The 18,903-nt window shown below is 42.6% G+C and overlaps 1 protein-coding gene across 3 annotated transcripts in view; it reads left to right on the top strand.

Annotated features, from left to right (window-relative positions):
* LOC124717278 (zinc finger protein 226-like) overlaps positions 1–18,903 on the top strand; it is a 324,457-nt gene that overhangs the window by 49,232 nt on the left and 256,322 nt on the right. For all 3 annotated transcript variants that reach the window (XR_007005729.1, XM_047244092.1, XM_047244093.1), the window contains exon 5: positions 10,676–10,738. Coding sequence is in view for 2 of the 3 variants with exons in the window: in XM_047244092.1 (XP_047100048.1) it covers positions 10,676–10,738 (63 nt within the window). In the remaining variant the exon portion in view is untranslated. The remainder of the gene's footprint in view (positions 1–10,675; positions 10,739–18,903) is intronic.

The raw sequence follows: 18,903 nt of genomic DNA on the forward strand, positions 1-18,903 counted from the left end.
TCTGTCAGAGACAGCAACGGACTTGGAAGAGCAGTTGAACGGAAAGGACAGTGTCTTGAAAGGAGGATATAAGATGAACACCAACAAAAGCAAAACGAGGATAATGGAATTAAGTCGGGTGATGCTGAGGGTATTAGATTAGGAAATGAGACACTTAAAGTAGCAAAGGACTTTTTCTATTTGGGGAGCAAAATAACTGATGATGGTCGAAGTAGAGAGGATATAAAATGTAGACTGGCAATGGCAAGGAAAGCGTTTCTGAAGAAGAGAAAGTTGTTAACATCGAGTATAGATTTAAATGTCATGAAGTCGTTTCTGAAACTATTCGTGTGGAGTGTAGCCATGTATGGAAGTGAAACATGGACGATAAATAGTTTGGACAAGAAGAGAATAGAAGCTTTCAAAATGTGGCGCTACAGAAGAATGCTGAAGATTAGATGGGTAGATCACATAACTAATGATGAAGCATTGAATAGAATTGGGGAGAAGAGGAGCTTGTGGCACAACTTGACAAGCAGAAGGGATCGGTTGGTAGGACATGTTCTGAGGCATCAAAGGATCACCAATTTAGTGTTGAAGGGCAGTGTGGAGGGTAAAAATCATAGAGGGATACTAAGAGATGAATACACTAAGCAGATTCAGAAGGATGTAGGCTGCAGTACGTACTGGGAGATGAAGCAGCTTGCACGGGGTAGAGTAGCATGGAGAGCTGCATCAAACCAGTCTCAGGACTGAAGAAGAAGAAGAAGAAGAAGAAGAAGAAGAAGAAGAAGACAACAAGAAGAAGACGACGACGTCATTTAAATGATGTGGCTGTGGTAAGCAGCCTACCACTAACTCTGTATTCAAATATTACATCATTGTTATTCCTTGTCGTCTTCATTAAGCTGCATTTTTCCACATTTGGAGCAACCTGCCATTCATCACACCAAATAGAATTTCTGTCCAAGTAATGCTGTATCCTCCTGGAGTCACTCATTGGCAACACTTCCCCTTACACTACAGCATCATCAAAAAGCCTCAGATGCTGTTCATTGTAACTGTCAGATCATTTATGTATGCAGACTGTTTAAATAGAAGTATTCCATCTTTTGTCACAAGGTAGTGTGGACCAAAACAAGGTAGAAAGTCCAGTAAACAAGAGCTTTAAAATGCAAACCTCTAGAGCTATTGAGTACATGTTCATTTTTGCTGCTATGAAACATCTCTTCTACTAAACAAGTGCTCAAAACTCTGCAGGTAAGCATTTTAAAGCCCATGTTTACTGGACTTTTTATCATATTTTGGCCCATAGTACCACCTCTCAAGATATGGCACACTTTCTTTAACATCCTTTATAAGAAACTACTGGTCCTGTCACACTTACTGGGGCACTCATATCTTTCAAAACAATATACCAGATCCAATTGCTTAAATCTCCAAGCCACTTGTGTGAAATTGAATGAATTGCCTTTGAAGGGGCAGGGGAGGGAAGTGGGGCATTGAACTACATCATCTTTCTAATTACCACAGATTTATGCAACTTTATGAAGCAGTCCAAATTGTGGAATTTATCACAGGCTCAACATCCAGCTTAGCCTGTGGAATTGTGCTCATGTTTTGTCGCCTCCCTAATTTACAGTTAATTGTATCACAGCACCTGTGGCAGCTCCATCTTCCTTTTCTGGTTATCTACATCCTGCAGGTGGTAGGATACATTCTACTGTACTTGTGTAGGAATGTCAAGAGCATTGAAACATTGAAGCAAATTAAAACTGTGTGCTGGCCTTGGACCCTAAATCAGAACGCACCCTTCAGTGATTAAATGATTTGGGCTCAATATTCAACCTGTTGTCACAGCTTCACATCTGCCACTACCTTTTTTCGTACTTTTCAAAACTTTACAGATGATGACCTGCATCCCTTGATGGTGTACCAGTCCTGGAAGAAATGATATTGCAGATAAATGGCTTACCCAGAGCCCAGGTCACTTTTTCACAGTGAATCTTTCATTCTGCAGCACAGTGTGAGCTGCAGTGTAGAAGTCCTGGCAGAAGAATAGCAGTACCCAGATAGCTCATTTAGGAAGCACACAGTCTGTGAAAGGTGAGTTTCTGGGTTCGAATCCTGGTTTCAAAATGGCACAGGTGGCACAACAGAGTGAAGGATTCAAACTGGTTAAAGATCATTGATACTGACAACTATTAGCTGTTCGACACTGTTTTATTTCAACTTGGTACTGGACGTCTTTTTATTCCCAAGTTTGTTGCAAATATGTATTCTGTTTGGCAAGCTTGCCCCCAGTCAGTATTTATATGCCCACTTTGTGGTGCCATTTTTTTCCATAATTTGGAAGTAGTGTAACTCTTCTTATATGGTAAGTGAGCAACTGGATGATGTTTGTTATACTTTGTTGCACACAGAGGCAAAGGCCAATGTGTTTTGAAAGAATAAATCATGTGGTGAAGCATAGATTTTTACATGACTTAAACAGTTGGAAGGTAACATCAATAGTGCCAGCAACAGTAACTTAGAAGTAGATACAAAGGGCATTCAAAAGGTTTTGCACAGTCCTATCTAATTTTTTTAATTTTTGCAAGAGGAGAAAGAAATTTTTTGTGAACATACTTGGAACATTTAGCTATACATTGAGCCTACTCAATGTAGCCCCCATCAGCTGTGACACATCTGGCCCAACGTTCTTTCTATAAGGTCTTTCTCACTACCAAATGTTTTACCGTGCAGGTGGGCCCTCAGACGATCAAAGAGGTAAAAATCAGACAGAGCCAAGTGCAAATTGTAGAGAGGATGAGGAACTATTTTCAAACCCATTTTCCTGATTTTCTCCTGCGTCATAAAGGCTGTATGGGGTTTGGCATTGTCATGGTGTAGTCTGATGATCTGACCCTGAAGCTGTGGGTCTTGATGGTACGTCGCATCTTGTCCAGTGACAAACAGTAACCGTCCCCATTAATTGTGGAGCCAGGTTCGAAAAAGTTGATGAAAATGACACCACACTGATCCCAGAAGGAGGTCATCACCTTTCAGCCTGCTGTTCGTGAAAGTCTTGGATTCTTCTTATGAGGGGAACCCAGATGACACCACTCCATGGATTGGGTTTTGCTCTCAAGTTCGGACGAAAACAACCATGTTTCATCCTGGGTAATGACACCATCGAAACACTGTGTCCACTCTTCAGCAAAGGTCTTCGAGACCCTCGCACACATTCTTCTTCTCCCCCATGCGGGCGCGGGATTTAGAATAGGCCCAAACTATTACTGCTTGTCGTAAGAGGCAACTAAAAGGAGTCTCACATGTTTTGGTCTTTATGTGGTGGTCCCCTGTCAGGTTTGACCTCCATATTTCCAAATTTTCCCGAAGAGTGAGCCAATTGGGGAAGGGCACCTTACATGGTGCATTGTGTCCATCATGCTTTGACACCTTCAGCTCACTTTCTTGTCATTGTATTGCAGTCCCGCTCATTCTCCATCTCTTGGGTGAGGACACCTTCCGGGGGGTTTTCCACCATGCACTATCCAGTGTCACTTTCTGTGCCGACGATGACCATGGACTTCTTAGCACCTCATATCCAGCACGGTAGCCAGTCCGTTGTGGTGGAACCGCAATTACCCTGTTGGCTGTAGCCCCCTGACAACACAGGGATCACTCTGCTGATGCCTTTGCCATTAAATCCCCATTTATGCCACAGAGTAGGTGTCCATCTCCCTGGGGCATCGGGACTCCCAGCAGTGGTCATCCTGCCAGGTGGCCCTTGCTGGGGCTAGGTGGCACCCATGGGGAGGGCCCCTGGTTGGAGTGGGTGGTATTAGGGCGGTTGACACGCCATGAAGCGTTGTACATCATCTCTTGCTGGTGGTCCGCCACCAGCAGTCTCTAAGCGGGCAAAGTCTAACTTCAATGCTAAGAAATATGACCCCAAATCGTTCCCCTCCCTGGCCACACCATGGGAGGAATGCCAGGCTAAGGATGGCAGTGAAGCTTATTCGCCTCAGTACGAGAGTTGATGGGGAATCTTTCATGTCCATGAAGACTCAGTTTTTTGTGGAGCATTTCGAGGACAAGTTTGGGGAGGTGGAGGGCTTGTCCAATATGCTCTCTGGGTCAGTCTTGATAAAAACAGCTTCCTCTGCCCAGTCATGAGCATTACTCGCATGTAACAAGTTAGAGGATGTATCTGTTACCATCACGCCCCAAAAGAGCTTAAATATGGTCCAGGGTATTATATTCCACAGGAACCTTCTTTTCTTGTCTGATGATGATCTCCACGCCAATTTAGAGTGGTGAGGTGTTCATTTCATATGGTGCGTCCATCGGGGCCGAGGGATGATCGGGTTGCCAACGGTGCCTTCATCTTGGCCTTCGGGGGTAACACATTACTCGAGAAGGTCAAGTTAATGGTGTACCGCTGTGACGTCAAGCCATATATCCCTCCACTGCCTCGATGTGGTGTTTTAAGTGCTGGAAGTTTGGCCATATGTCTTCCCGCTGTACTTCCAGCATCACATGTTGAGATTGTGTACGTCCATCACATCCCAATACTCCACGTGCCCCGTCTCCCATCTGTGTCAACTGGGGAGAGCATCATTCACCTTGCTCACCAGCCTGCAGGATTTTACTGAAAAAGAGGAAAATCATGGAATATAAGACGCTGGACCAACTGACCTACGCCGAGGATAAGAGAAAATTTGAGAACCTACATCCTTTGGCTATGAAGCATAAGTCTTCTTCGGCTCCTCTTGCTCGGAACGGGTTCCTTGGGTCACTCCCTTCCCAGGTTTCTGGTAGTGGGAAAGATGACACCCGCTAGTGGCCGAAAAGCCCAAAAGCAGCTGGCCGTAAGGCTTCACGCTCATCCTCAGTCCCAGAGACTGAATCAGTGAAGTCCTCCTAGCCATAAAAACCCAAGGAGCAGCAAGAGAAATCCAAAAAGAATGTCCCCAAGACCAAGAGAATTGCGGTGGTATCCACACCACCGCTACCTACAAGCTCTGTGTCTGCAGATGAGGTGGAGATTCTGGCATCCACTGAGGACCTATATCTCGCTGGACCCTCAGACACAATGGATATAGACTGCTCAGGCAAAAAGTTGGTGGCAGCAGGTGACCCTTAGGCATAGACTGCCACATTGAATGTTACATGCCTTCCCTGTCTCAAGATGACATCATCCTCCAGTGGAATTGCGTCAGTTTTTCCACTGCCTGGCTGAGCTACGGCAACTGTTAAGCTTACCTGCTTTTTGCATTGCCCTCCAGGAAACCTGGTTCCCGACAATGTGGACCCCTGCCCTCCGTGGCTATAAGGAATACTACAGAAACCTTAGTGACTATAATCGAGTGTCAGGTGGAGTTCGCGTTTATGTTCTAAACTCGGTCTGTAGTGAACCTGTGCCCCTTCAAACCCCTCTTGAAGCTGTGGCTGTCAGAATAGACGACACAGGAAATAAATGTCTGCAATGTATATCTTCCTCCAGTTGGTGCAGTATCCCTGAATGTTTTAATAGCACTGATTGATAAACTTCCTAAACCTTCCCACTTTTGGGAGATTTTAACACCCATAACCCTTGTGGGGTACTGGTACTGGGGCAGGCAATTTGACAATACTTTACTGTCTCAGTTCGACCTCTGCCTCTTAAATACTGGGGGCACAACACATTTCAGTGTGGCTCTTGATAGCTACTTGGCCATTGATTTATCAATTTGCAGCCCAGGCCTTCTCCCATATACCCACTGGAAAGCACATGACGACCTTTGTGGTAGTGGCCACATCCCCATCTTCCTGTCACTGCCCCGGTGTCAAGCCTATGGATGCCTGCCCATATGGGCTTTAAACTAGGTGGACTGGGAAACTTTCACCTCTGCTGTCACTGTTGAATCTCCCCCACATGGTAACATCAATGTGATGGTTGAACAGGTGACTACGACAATCGTTTCTGTGGCAGAAAACAGGATCCCTCACTCTTTAGGGGGGGCCCCGGCAAAAGGCAGTCCCTCCTTGGTGATTGCTGGAAGTCGCTGAAGCAATTGAGCGTCGGCAAGCTCTACAGCAGCATAAGCAGCACCCTTCCCTAGAGCACCTCATAGCCTTTAAACGGCCCCATGCCCGCATTTGCCAACTTATCAAAAGACGGAAACAGGAGTGTTAAGAGAGATACATCTCAACCATTGGGTGCCATACGTCACCTTCCCAAGTCTGGGCAAAAATTAAACGTGTTTTCAGGTACCAGACCCCCAACAGGTGTTCCCAGTGTTAACATAAATGGTGTGTTATGTACCGACGCAAACTCGAATGCCGAATACTTTGCTGATCCCTACGCTCGAGCCTCTGCATCGGAGAATTATCCCCCAGCCTTTCGCACTCTCAAATGGTGACTGGAAGGGAAAGTCCTCTCGTTTTCTACACGCCACAGTGAATCCTGTAACGCCCCATTTACAGAGTGGGAGTTGCTCAGTGCCTTTGTACATTGCCCCGACACAGCTCCTGGGCCAGATCAGATCCACAGTCAGATGACTAAACGTCTCTCATCTGACTACAAGGGACATCTCCTCATCACCTTCTACTAGATCTGGTGCGATGGAGTCTTTCCATCAAAGTGATGGGAGAGCACCATCATTCCGATGCTCAAATCCGGTAAAAACCTGCTTGATGTGGATAGCTATCAGCCCATCAGCCTCACCAACATTCTTTGTAAGCTGCTGGCACGTATGGTGTGTCGGCAGTTGGGTTGGGTCCTGGAGTCATATGGCCGACTGGCTCCATGTCAGGGCGGCTTCTGCCAGGGTCGTTCTACCATAGATAATCTTGTGTCCCTTCAGTCTGCCATTTGAACAGTCTTTTCCAGGTGCCAATATATGGTTGCCATCTACTTTGATTTATGAAAAGCGTATGACACAACCTGGCGACATCATAGCCGTGCCACATTATACGAGTGGGGTCTCCAAGGCCCGCTCCCGATTTTTATCCAAAATTTCCTGTTGCTTCGTACTTTCTCATAGTTCATCCCATATCCAGGAGAATGGGGTCCTGCAGGGCTCTGTGAGTGTCTCTCTATTTTTAATGGTCTAACAACAGCTGGAAGACCGTCCATCTCACCTTCTCTGTTTGCAGACGACTTCTGCATTTCATACTGCTCCACCAATACTGGTGTTGCTGAGTGGCGCCTACAGGGAACCATCCACAAGGCGCAGTCAGGACTTCTGTCAACATTGTACCATTCATCCAGAACCAGAACTTTACCTTAATGATGATTCACTCACTGTAGTGGAGACATATTGATTCTTAGGACTGGTAGCAACCGTCCAGGAGTCCATCTATGCCCTGGAACAGTCCGGTTGTTCAGTGGTGTTTTTCTGGACCCCAGGTCACGTCGGAATCCCTGGCAATGAACTTGCTGACAGGCTGGCCAAACAGGCTAAGTGGAAACAGCTTATGGAGATCGGCTTCTCTGCAACTGACCTGCGTTCAGTGCTACACTGCGAGGTTTTGTGGCTTTGGGAGTCGAAATGGCATAACCTCAGCACGAACAACAAACTGTGTGCCATTGAGGAGACTAAAAATGTGTGGCAGTCCTCCATGTGGGCCTCTCGCATGAACTCTGTGGTTCTCTGCTGGCTCCGCATTGGCCTTGCTTGGGCGACACACAACTACCTCTTGTGCCATGATGACCCACCTCAATGTTGGTGTGGCGCCCGGCTGACAGTGGCCTGTATCTTGGTGAGCTGTCCTCCTTTTGCTGCCCTCTGACGAACTCTTCAGTTACCAGACTCATTGCCATTAATTTTAGCTGACAATGCGTCATTGTGGCTTTGGGAGTCGAAATGGCATAACCTCAGCACGAACAACAAACTGTGTGCCATTGAGGAGACTAAAAATGTGTGGCAGTCCTCCATGTGGGCCTCTCGCATGAACTCTGTGGTTCTCTGCTGGCTCCGCATTGGCCTTGCTTGGGCGACACACAACTACCTCTTGTGCCATGATGACCCACCTCAATGTTGGTGTGGCGCCCGGCTGACAGTGGCCTGTATCTTGGTGAGCTGTCCTCCTTTTGCTGCCCTCTGACGAACTCTTCAGTTACCAGACTCATTGCCATTAATTTTAGCTGACAATGCGTCATTGATTAATTTAGTTTTACATTTTATACATGACGGTAGGTTTTATCATTCTGTATAAGTTTTAGCACATGTCCATTATCCCCTTGTGTTCTGCACTCTAATGCTTTTAGGGTGGATGTTTTAATGTATCACAGAGTGGCTGGCTTTTCCTTTTCTCGTGGTTGGCCAGCCACAGTCACCTGCTCTCTTGTTTTTACTCCTTGTACCTGTTTCTTGCTTCTCCCTGTAGTTTTCTTTTTCTGTTTTGTCCACAGTAGTATTGGTTGTCCTTCTGTCATTCTTCTGGTTCTTCCTTTTTTCTGTTATTGTACTGTATGTCTCCTTTCTTTTCTTCTTACCCTTGTGTAGTTATTTTACTGGGAACAAGGGACCAATGACCTCGCAGTTTGGTCCCCCCCTCCCCTCTCCCCCCTCTTTTAAACCAACCAACCAACCAACCAACATTCTTCCTCATCGTTTTCATTTCTCTTGTCAATAATCTAGTCACCCAACATGCACAGATTTTTCTGTACCCTAGTGACTGTACCAGTGATACCACACTACCCAATGACAGATGAGTCATTACAGAAGGCTGTCATGTTGTCACATCATTGACTGCTGTCGACGGTCTACCACATCGTGGATTGTCCAATAGAGAGAAATCGCCTTCTTTAAACCTCTGTAACCACCGCTGGATACTGCTGTGATCCACTGTCTCCTTTCCATAAACAGGGAGCAACTTCCTGTGAATCGATGTGGCTTAGTCATTGCTGGTCTTGAAGAGGAACTACATCACCAATCGTTGTCGCAACCTGACATCTACTTCACGGTCCATTATGGCTTACCTGTAAATAAAAGAAAATACTTTTATATACCAACTTACAGCTAAATGTTCCAAATATGTTCACAAAAATTTCTTTCTGCTCCTGCAAAAAATAAAAAAATTAGAGACGATTGTGTAAAACTTTTTGAATGCCCTTTGTACCTTTGGTGTACCAAATTAACTTAAATCACGTAATAAAGGCAATTCTTCTGGCACTGACTGTGTAGTGATTAGGTTCCCCTCAGAGTGCACCGATGTAATAGCTCCACATTTAGCAATCATATACAACCACTTGCTTGATGAAAGATTCATACCTAAGTACTGGAAAGCTGCATAGGTCACACAAACACCCTAGAAAAAAAAGTAATCCATTGAACTATAGACATATTTCACTGATACCAGTTCAACTTTGGTTACACAATACATCACACAAATTTAAAAATTGTCAATTCAGCTAAATACCTAGAGATGAAAGTTGTGAACAACTTAAATTGGAACTATCACTTAGAAAATTTTGTGGGGGAGTCAAAGCAAAAACTGTGTTTTATTGGCGGACCACTTAGAAGATGCAACAGATTTACTTGACTGCATATACTATGCTTGTCTTTCTTATTCTGGAGTACTGCTGCTAAGTATAGGATCCTTACCAGACAGTATTGCTGGAGGAGATAGATAAAGTTAAAAGGAGGACAGCTCATTTTGCATTATCGCGAAATAGGGGCTACTATGTCACTGATATGATATGTGTATTGGGGTTGCAGTCATTATAAGAAAGGAGTTTTTCATTGCAGCCAGATCTTTTCACAAAATTTCAATCTCCAATTTTCTCCTATGAATTCGAAAATATTTTGTTCACTCTCAATTGCAACTGACATTTACAACTGCTGATGTGTTATCACTATTAACAACTTGTGCATTAATCGAACAGGAATGATAAACTCAAAGCTTTGACCCAAAGAAAGTTATTCTTCCTAGGTGTAACTTACCAACTTTACTGCATCACTGCTGAAGCATCACTGTAATTGCAGCAGAGGAAAGAATTAATCCAGTCAAAAAATTGCAATATTCATGATGTTTTTTGGGATATAGTGTTCTCACTGTGTTATGTAACAAGAATATATATCACATATGTACAAAAAGGAGGACTGTGATAACGTTATTTCCAAAAGTCAGAAGTGAAGCAATCCTCATTCCTCATAAATGTGGTATAAATAAATAAATGTGAACTAAAGACTGCCCTAGAGCACAATAGAGTTACTGACAATATGAGAAGTACATTGGGTGAAGAACCAGACCCTTAAACCCACTAGTTGTGCACTATGTATATAGCAGTGGGGTCCCTGAATTGGGCATGTACTGGGGACAACAGTGACGTGAAAAATGTCAATACTGAATGTAATTTGAAAGAAAATAAATGTGTTGCGCAGCTTGACTGAAAGAAGGGATATATGTATAGTGACACATCCTGATGCCTTGAAGGTTAGTTACTTTGCTAATGAAGAGGAGTTTGGATGATAAATATTGTGGAGGAAGACCAAAGCTTGACCACAGTATGCAGATTAAAGTTGTTACAGGATACAGTTGTTTTACAGAGCACTGCAGATTACAACAGTTAGTGCAGTCTGTGTATTCCCAATGCTTCTACTGTGAAAAGCATATCTTGTTCTGTCAGTAGTGCAAATGTAGTCACATAATTTATTTAGTTTCTCATTCTTCCTTTGTTCCACTTTTGATTTGATGTGTAACTGCTGTTCTTTCTGTGCAGGAGTTTGTCTCAGAGGAAGAAGCTGGTTCTCCACCTGATGCCATACACATTAAAAAAGAACCAGTAAGTAATACAAACATAAAAAAAATTCCCCTGTTACGTGAGTCTTTTGTTGTACGATTGCATCATCAGAGAATAAACTCAGCAGGGAAGGAATAGATATTTGAAGTTACTTGTTTTATTATGTAAAGAAATAAATAGTACAATTAGTTGAGTTAACATTTATTAGAAAATGAACAACTAACAAGAAATTAAACTGTGTTGGACAAGGACTCAGACCCAAATAGCTTACTTTTGCAGTTAGTGCCTTTACAGAGTGTCTCGGGCATAACTAATGGACCAGCATACAACTTCAGTCAGTTTTCTCAGTTTCTTCCAAATCAACATTTTTTTTCTTTATACTGCCATTTGTATATAACTTTAATACCCTTTTTGTTGCTATTCATCTGTGTATTCTAGTCAGCAGTTAATAAGTTCAAGATCTGATACTGTTCACATTTGTTTGTTCATTTCTTCTTCAGTATAGTGATGATAATGCTTTCTGTAAATGATACACCAGGTTTTTTATATAGGTTACACAAAATAACCTGGCCCTTATCTGTGCAGATAGTGTGGCAGGGGAGGGGATCGTGGTTAAGGGCAATATGTGGTATGGGAGGTGCAGTTAGGACAGCTGAAGCCTTCAGTCAAAGTATTTCTCACTTAACTTGTAGCTACAGGTAACTAGTCTGCTAACAGCATATTAAAGTTTACATCAGTGTGGCCAGTTACTCGACAAATACAAAATTTCAAATGTTGTTTTCGTCGTCACATAACTTGTAGCTACAGGTAACTAGTCTGCTAACAGCATATTAAAGTTTACATCAGTGTGGCCAGTTACTCGACAAATACAAAATTTCAAACGTTGTTTTCGTCGTCGCCGGCGAATGCTGGTTTACAAATCACTTGTCAATGTGGACGGCACTCTTGGTGCTTCGACATCTTCTGCGAAGGGTAAAAAGAACGAAATAAGAGGAGTTGGTAAAACTGCTCAATTTGTTCTTATTCATGGACCTACTTTATTTTGTGGTGCGAGGTTAAATTTTTCTTTAATGAAAGTTTCTTCTTCTTCCAGTTTGGGTAACGGATGGCCAACTGTAGCTTTCGTTGCTTGTAACAATGCAGGAAGAGCCAGTTTGGAATCCTTTGAAACTCGGGAAATCTTGGCTTACCATACTATACCTGTTTCTGAGATTATTATTGCTAGTGAGGGTTCCTACCTTTTTCCGCACGGGAGTTTGTCTTTGTCTTGTCGTAGACGTTGTAAGATAAATTCAAATTCCAGCATTCACTTATGGGTGAAGGCTAGTGGTCCTTCTTCTTTGGAAGATTGTCGCATTGTGGGTGATTGTACTTTATATAATCATTGAAGGCAGTTCTGAATAAACGGCCCTTTTAAGGGCCACAAATACTACACATTGATCTTGTCAAAAGCCGAGAAGCGATTCTTCTTGGTGTTTCAGCTCTCTGGGGCACTCTGGGATGCTCTCTGGGGACTCTGGGATGCTCTGTGGGCTGCTCAATAGATGTCGAGCACGGTCTCTGATTGGTTGTCTTGTTTTTGGCGATTCAAATATCGTTGAAATTTCAATAAAGGAGCTCCATCCTTCTGATACAAAAAAAGACAGTAATTCAGTAAACTCAGTTCTGCTTTATGCAAGTGTCTGAAGTGAATAGTAATAGCTCAAATAACTTCCATGAAAAATTTGCAGCCATCATCTCTGAATGCTAATCTGCTGTTCGTACTCCCTAACTTCAACATTAAAAGTGAATATGGAGCAGAGCTAGATTTTACTTCTTCACAGGAATCATTTACTTACTTGCAAGAAACAGATAATTTATTGTAATCTGCACAGTTATACATTCACATGATACATGATTTTTATGGTCCGTGTGTGCTACAGCAAGGAGTTTTTCTTTTGGAAATGTCACTTTTATTCTTTCCCTTGATCTGTTAGTCAGTTAATTAGTTAGTTAGTCTGACCACTTGTTGTGTGTAATGTGAGAACCTTGAATATCTTTTATCCGCATTTATGATTGATCTGCCCTTTTTACAGTAATTTCTCATTACTCAGAAAATCAGTATGTTTACTTAGTATATTTAAGTGTTCAACTGGCTTCTTCCTGGTTCTCATGACCTGCTCTGCCTGATAAACATTACAATAGAAAGTCCACACTGGAACATTAACAACATTAGGAAAAGTTTAGATTGCTACTCACACTAAAGATGACACATTTACTTGAAGACAGGCACAACGAAAAGACAATTACACAGTTAGTTTTTGGCCAAAGCCTTCTACAGAAAACACATATTCACACAAACAAGCACATGTCACACACATGACCACAACTGTGGCTGTTTCAATTGGAATGCAGCTGTCACATTGAACAAAAGCAGCAATCTGGAGGGATAACAGAGTATGGATGGGGGAGTGGGGCGAGGGGTGGGGGGTGGGGGAGGAAGAATGCTCTCTGGTGGAGCTTGCAGGCAGGGACTCGATGGCGAAAGGACAGGTCTGCCACACTTACCACTGGGGGGGGGGGGGGGGGGGGCTGCGGAGCAGGGAGATGGCCGGTGGGGGGGGGGGGCAGAGGGGGGTGGGGGGCAGCGGTGAAGGAGAGGAAAAGGGAAGTGAAAAAAGATGGGCAGGTGCATTCAAAGAGAGTGGCACACTATGTGGGTGAGGGGATGATATGACGGGGTGGAAACTATTGGGTCAAAGGTGTGGGGAGACAGTAGGTCATTGTAGGTTGAGTCCAGGATAATTTTGGGAGCAGAGGATGTGTTGAGAGAATAACTCCCATCTTCACTGTTCAGAAAAGCTGGAGGTGGAGGGGAGGCTCCAGGTGATCCAGGTAGTGAAGCAGCCATTGAAATCAAACTGTTACGTTCAGCAGGTGCTGTGCCACTGTGTGGTCCACTTTGCTCTTGAGCACAGTTTGGCAGTGGTTGTTCATTCTGGTGGTCAGCTGATTGGTGTTCATAAGAGTATAAAAAGCTGTGCAATTACTGCAGCAGAGCTGATATATGGCATGGTTGCTTTCACAAGTGGCCTGACCTCTGATATGGGGTAGGATAAGCCTATGACAGGACTGGAATATTAAGAAAGATACGATCCCTGTGGCAAGGGGTTGTGACTGGGAATAGCCTAGGGATGGACTAGGATGTTGTCAAGGTTAGGTGGGCGATGGGGCATCTCTTTAGGAGCGACGGGGAGGATCTTGGATGGGATGTCCATCATTCTACAGTGTGATGACAGATAATCAAAACCCTGAAGAAGGATGTTGTTCAATTGTACCATTCTGGGATGGTACTTGGTGAGGAATGGGGTGTTAGTTTGTAGCTGGTTCTTGTAATTGGTGGAAGAATTGGGGTGTGTGAGGATGTGACACGGGCAGTCTGTTTGGAGACTGTGTCTGGGGAATAGTGCCTGTCTCGGAAGGCCTGGTGAGATCTTCAGCATACTGGTCAAGGGAGTTCTTGTCACTGCTGAGACACCACCCCCTGGTGGCTAGGCTGCATGGGCGGGATCTTTTGGTGTGGAAGGGACGGCATTGCACAATGTTAATCATACAAATGTTTAAACATATAAATAAGGCAGGGGAAAAAAGAATCTGGTGTACCTGTAGCCCAAATCATGTAGTAAGGATCTTAATGATGAAATGCCTTCTTTAAATGACGTATTTTTTCTGATTAATGGAAACTAGTGACTGTCACATACTGTTTATGTGTTATGGACAAATTATGTATTCATCTCCTGATAAACTGCTAATCAAAATTAAACCTTGGGAAGTACCTGTAGCTACATTTTCCCACTTGTTCTTTATTATATTTGTTGTGTGATGGGACACTCCAGCAGCTGCTGCCATCTTCTCCAGTACACTTTTTAAGGGGATTTTTACTCCCTCACCGTCTTCTTCTTATACCAATTTTATGATGCTGCACACAAATTTCCGTACGGCACGTGGAGACTGTGATGCCATCGTGTGTAGAACAGAGATAGCAACGAGAATGCTTGAAGTACACAGGCTGGTAGATGTCAGACCATTGACAGTTGAGATAACCACTGCTAACAAAGTGTAGAGCGCAGCAGGTGACACGCACCTGAGGTGGCCGCCATTTCTGAACAAAGGGATGGAAGCGCCTAACAATCAGGACAAGAATGAGTTTCTATGCAGGGGCAATATTATCTTGTGTGACCTATAACATAGATTTTGAACATTAGGTCAAGTGAATCAGTCCACATTGAAAGGGCATAAGTCCAGTTTTGAGTAAAACAAGAGGAAAAAGTACTTCTCTAAGAATATCTCTCAAGATTTAAAAAATGTTATTACCATTGGTAAGTTAAATGTTATTTTGTAAAATTACTTATTCACCTTTTAGCCAAGTGTGGTTGTTGAAGTAAAGATGATGAACGCAGGGCCACTCTGCACAAAATGATATATGTTGATGGAATTCATTAATTTTTGTGTTTATTTCTACCAGAATGCACTGTGAAACCATCGAGACTCGGAATGGTGGCCCACAAATAATGTCAATTAGTAAGAAAGAAATCACAATGCCATGTATTTTCAGTTATTATTGTGTTGTTGTTGTTGTGGTCTTCAATCCAGAGACTGGTTTCATGCAGCTCTCCATGCTACTCTGTCCTGTGCGAGCCTCTTCATCTCTGAACAACTATTACAACATAAATCTTTCTGATTCTGCGTGCTGTGTTCATCTCTTGGCTCTCACTCTTAATTATTCCCCCCACCCTCCCCTGAAGCTTCCCTCCAGTACTAAATAGATGATCCCTTGATGTCCCGAAATGTGTCCTACCAACCAATCCCTTCTTCTAGTCATGTTGTGCCACAAATTTCTTTTCTCCACAATTCTATTCAGTACCTCCTCATTAGTTATCTGACTTACCCAAGTTATCTTCAGCATTCTTCTGTAGTACTACATTTCAAAAGTTTCTCTTCTCTTCTTGTCCAAATGTTCATCATCCGTGTTTCACTTCCATGTATGGCCACGCTCAATGCAAATACTTTCAGAAAAAGGCATTATGACATTTAAATCTAAACTTGATGTTAACAAATCTCGCTTCTTCAGAAACACTTTTCTTGCCATTCCAGCCTACATTCTATATCCTCTCTCCTTCGACCATCGTCTGTTACATTAGCACCCAAATAGCAAGTTCCTCTACTGCTTTAAGTGTCTCATTTCCTAATCTAATTCCTTCAGCATCACCTCATTTAATTTGACTGCATTCCATTATCCTTGCTTTGCTTTTGTTGATTTTCATCTTATATTCTCCTTTCAAGACACTGCTCTTCCAAGTCCTATGCTGTCTTGGACAGAATTACCATGTCATCAGCAAACCTCAAAGTTTTTATTTCTTCTCCCTGGACTTTAATTCCTTCTCCAAATTTTTCTTTTGTTTCCTTTACTGCTTCCTCAGTATACAGATTGAATAATGTCGGTAGATTGGCTACAACCATGTCTTACTCTCCTCTCAACCATTGCTTCCTTTTCATGCCTCTCGACTTTTGTAACTGCTGTCCGGTTCCTGTACAAGTTGTAAAAAGTTGTAAATAGCCTTTTGCTCCCTGTACTTTATCCCTGCCACCTTTAGAATTTGAAAGAGAGTATTCCAGTTAACATTCTCAAAAGCTTTCTCTAAGTCCACAGATGCTATAAATGTAAGTTTGCCTATTCTTAACCTGTCTTGTATCAGAAGTTGTACGGTCAGTATTGCCTCGTGTTCCTACACATCTCGGGAATCCAAACTGAGGCTGATTTCACTTGTTTTTCAATTCTTCTGTAAACAATTCATGTTAGTGTTTTGCATATTATTATTATTATTATTATTATTATTATTATTATTAAATAAAACAATGTAAAATCCAGGATGGAATGTAACAATACCAGAGAAGGAAAGTTGCTACTCACCATATAGCGGAGATGCTGAGTCATGATACGCACAACAAAAAGATTCACACAATTATAGCTTTCGGCCATTAAGGCCTTTGTCAGCAGTACACACACACACACACACACACACACACACACACACACACACACGTCTGCAGTCCCAGAGAACTAAAACCACATAATTATTATTATTATTATTATTATTGATAGCTTGGCCTTGATGTTTTTCAAAGAGCCCATTAACCAAGCGCTAAAGGAAACCAGGGAAGTTCGGGGAGAAGAAATTAAATTTGTGAGGTTTGCTGAAACTGTGTAATTATGTCAGAGGTGGCAAAGGACTTGGAAGAGCAGTTGACTGGAATGGACATCGTTCCGAAAAAAATATTATAAGGTGCCATCAACAAAAATAAAAAAAGAGGTAATGGAATGTAGTAGATTCAAATCAGGCAGTGTCAAGGGAATTATATCAGGAAATAAGACAGTAAAAGTAATAGATGGTTGGTATTTGAGCAGTGAAATAACAGATGACAGCTGAAGTAGGGAAGAGGATATGAAATACAGACTGGTAGTAGCAAGCAAAGCATTTCTGAAAATGAGGGATTTGTTAATATTTAATATTGATTAACAAGTTAGGAAGTCTTTTCTGGGGGTATTTGTTTGGAGTGTAGGTTTGCATGGAAATGAAATGGGGATGGTAAGCAGTTCAGAAAAGAAGTAAGTAGAGGTTTTTGAAGTGTGGCGCTATAGAAAAAATAACAAACAAGGTGCCACTTAAGAAATTTATGGCATACAGTCACTGGAAGCAGGGGTCAGTTGATAGGGTACATTCTGAAGCATCAAGGAATTGTCAGTTTTGTAATAGAAGGAAGAGTGGCAAGTAAAACCTGTAGAGGGAGACAAGGGCTTGACAATACAGTAAGCAGCTTCAAATGCTGTAGGTTGCAATAGTTTTGTATGGATGAAGCTGCTTTCAGGTGGTAGACTTACATGGAGAACTGCATCAAATCAGTCTTCAGACTGAAGAAGAAGACGGCGTCAACAATGATGTTAAATACAGACTCCATCATATAGCATTGTCAGTAACTCCGCCCTGTATTTACTTGTTCTTTAAAGTATGTAGTTGCTAAACTGTAAGCACTTTGAGATTTTAAAACATTTGTTTCATTTTTACCTACTGACCATGCTCGAAGTTCATAACAATATTGTCGATACTCTTCAGGTAGGTGATGAAGCGGTTTACCCGCATCACTCAGTGACAGATTTTATTGGCTCACATTCTGTTGGCTATGCTAGGCTGGAAGGTAAACTGGGCATTGTTGTTCAGCCAGTTTGGAAGTATGTATGATCAATGCGGGCTCTGGCGACAATGCAACTAGGTAATTTGGCATTATAGATCAAATGCTTGAAGCTGCTGACATTAAAAGGCATTTTTCTGTTCTCAAGGAATGCTTATCTTAGCAGTTTCTTCTGATAGACAAGTTTTTTTATATAGAATATTTGCCAGAAAACTTTAAAATAAAAAATGTGACGTCTGCACTTTTTTGGTGAGAAACTTGTTGGTGTTGATGCACTTTACAATGACCTCTGATATCTGATTTATACTGTAGATGTATTTGTGCTTCCTTAGTGACTGTTTTACAAGACCAAAGTACCTGTTGCAGGGAAGAAAGAAATGAAATCAGGCTACATTGGCCATGTAATCTGTACACGTCACCTTTCACCCTTACATGCTTGGGCTCATTTTTCTTCCCACAAAAAGCGTTTCTGGATCTTATTCTGCACTTTACAACACTTTCTTCCATTGCTAAGCAATAGAGTGTCATGACAGAATAGCACACAATAAACAGCAGTAGCCCACTCAGTCATAGCCTACGAGATAAAATTCAACAATAAAGGAGGAAGCAACTGTCTTCAGCATTGTCACTGATATACATAGGAAGCACCTCATTCATGGAGTGAGCCCTTTCTTCCATGGAGCTATGAAATGCACACATCAATTTCAGTGTGTTATGAACATGAGACTAAGGTCCTTTTGCCATAGTACATTAGGATGGTACCAGCAAGTAATGTGGCATTAGCTCATTAGGGGTACTCATTACCATTTAGGATGAGCCAAGCAGTTGTGGACACAGGAGTGTACGTGTGAATGCAGTATCATTGAAAGAGAGAGGTATGGGTCAAGCTACTGGGTCAGATTCAGTCCGTTCATGTCCACCAGCATGTTTAGAAGTACACAGCTAGCAAGTGGTGTTCTCACCGCATGCTATTCTGTCAG

The sequence above is a fragment of the Schistocerca piceifrons genome, chromosome 9 (assembly GCF_021461385.2).
Source record: "Schistocerca piceifrons isolate TAMUIC-IGC-003096 chromosome 9, iqSchPice1.1, whole genome shotgun sequence".
NCBI lineage: Eukaryota > Metazoa > Arthropoda > Insecta > Orthoptera > Acrididae > Schistocerca > Schistocerca piceifrons.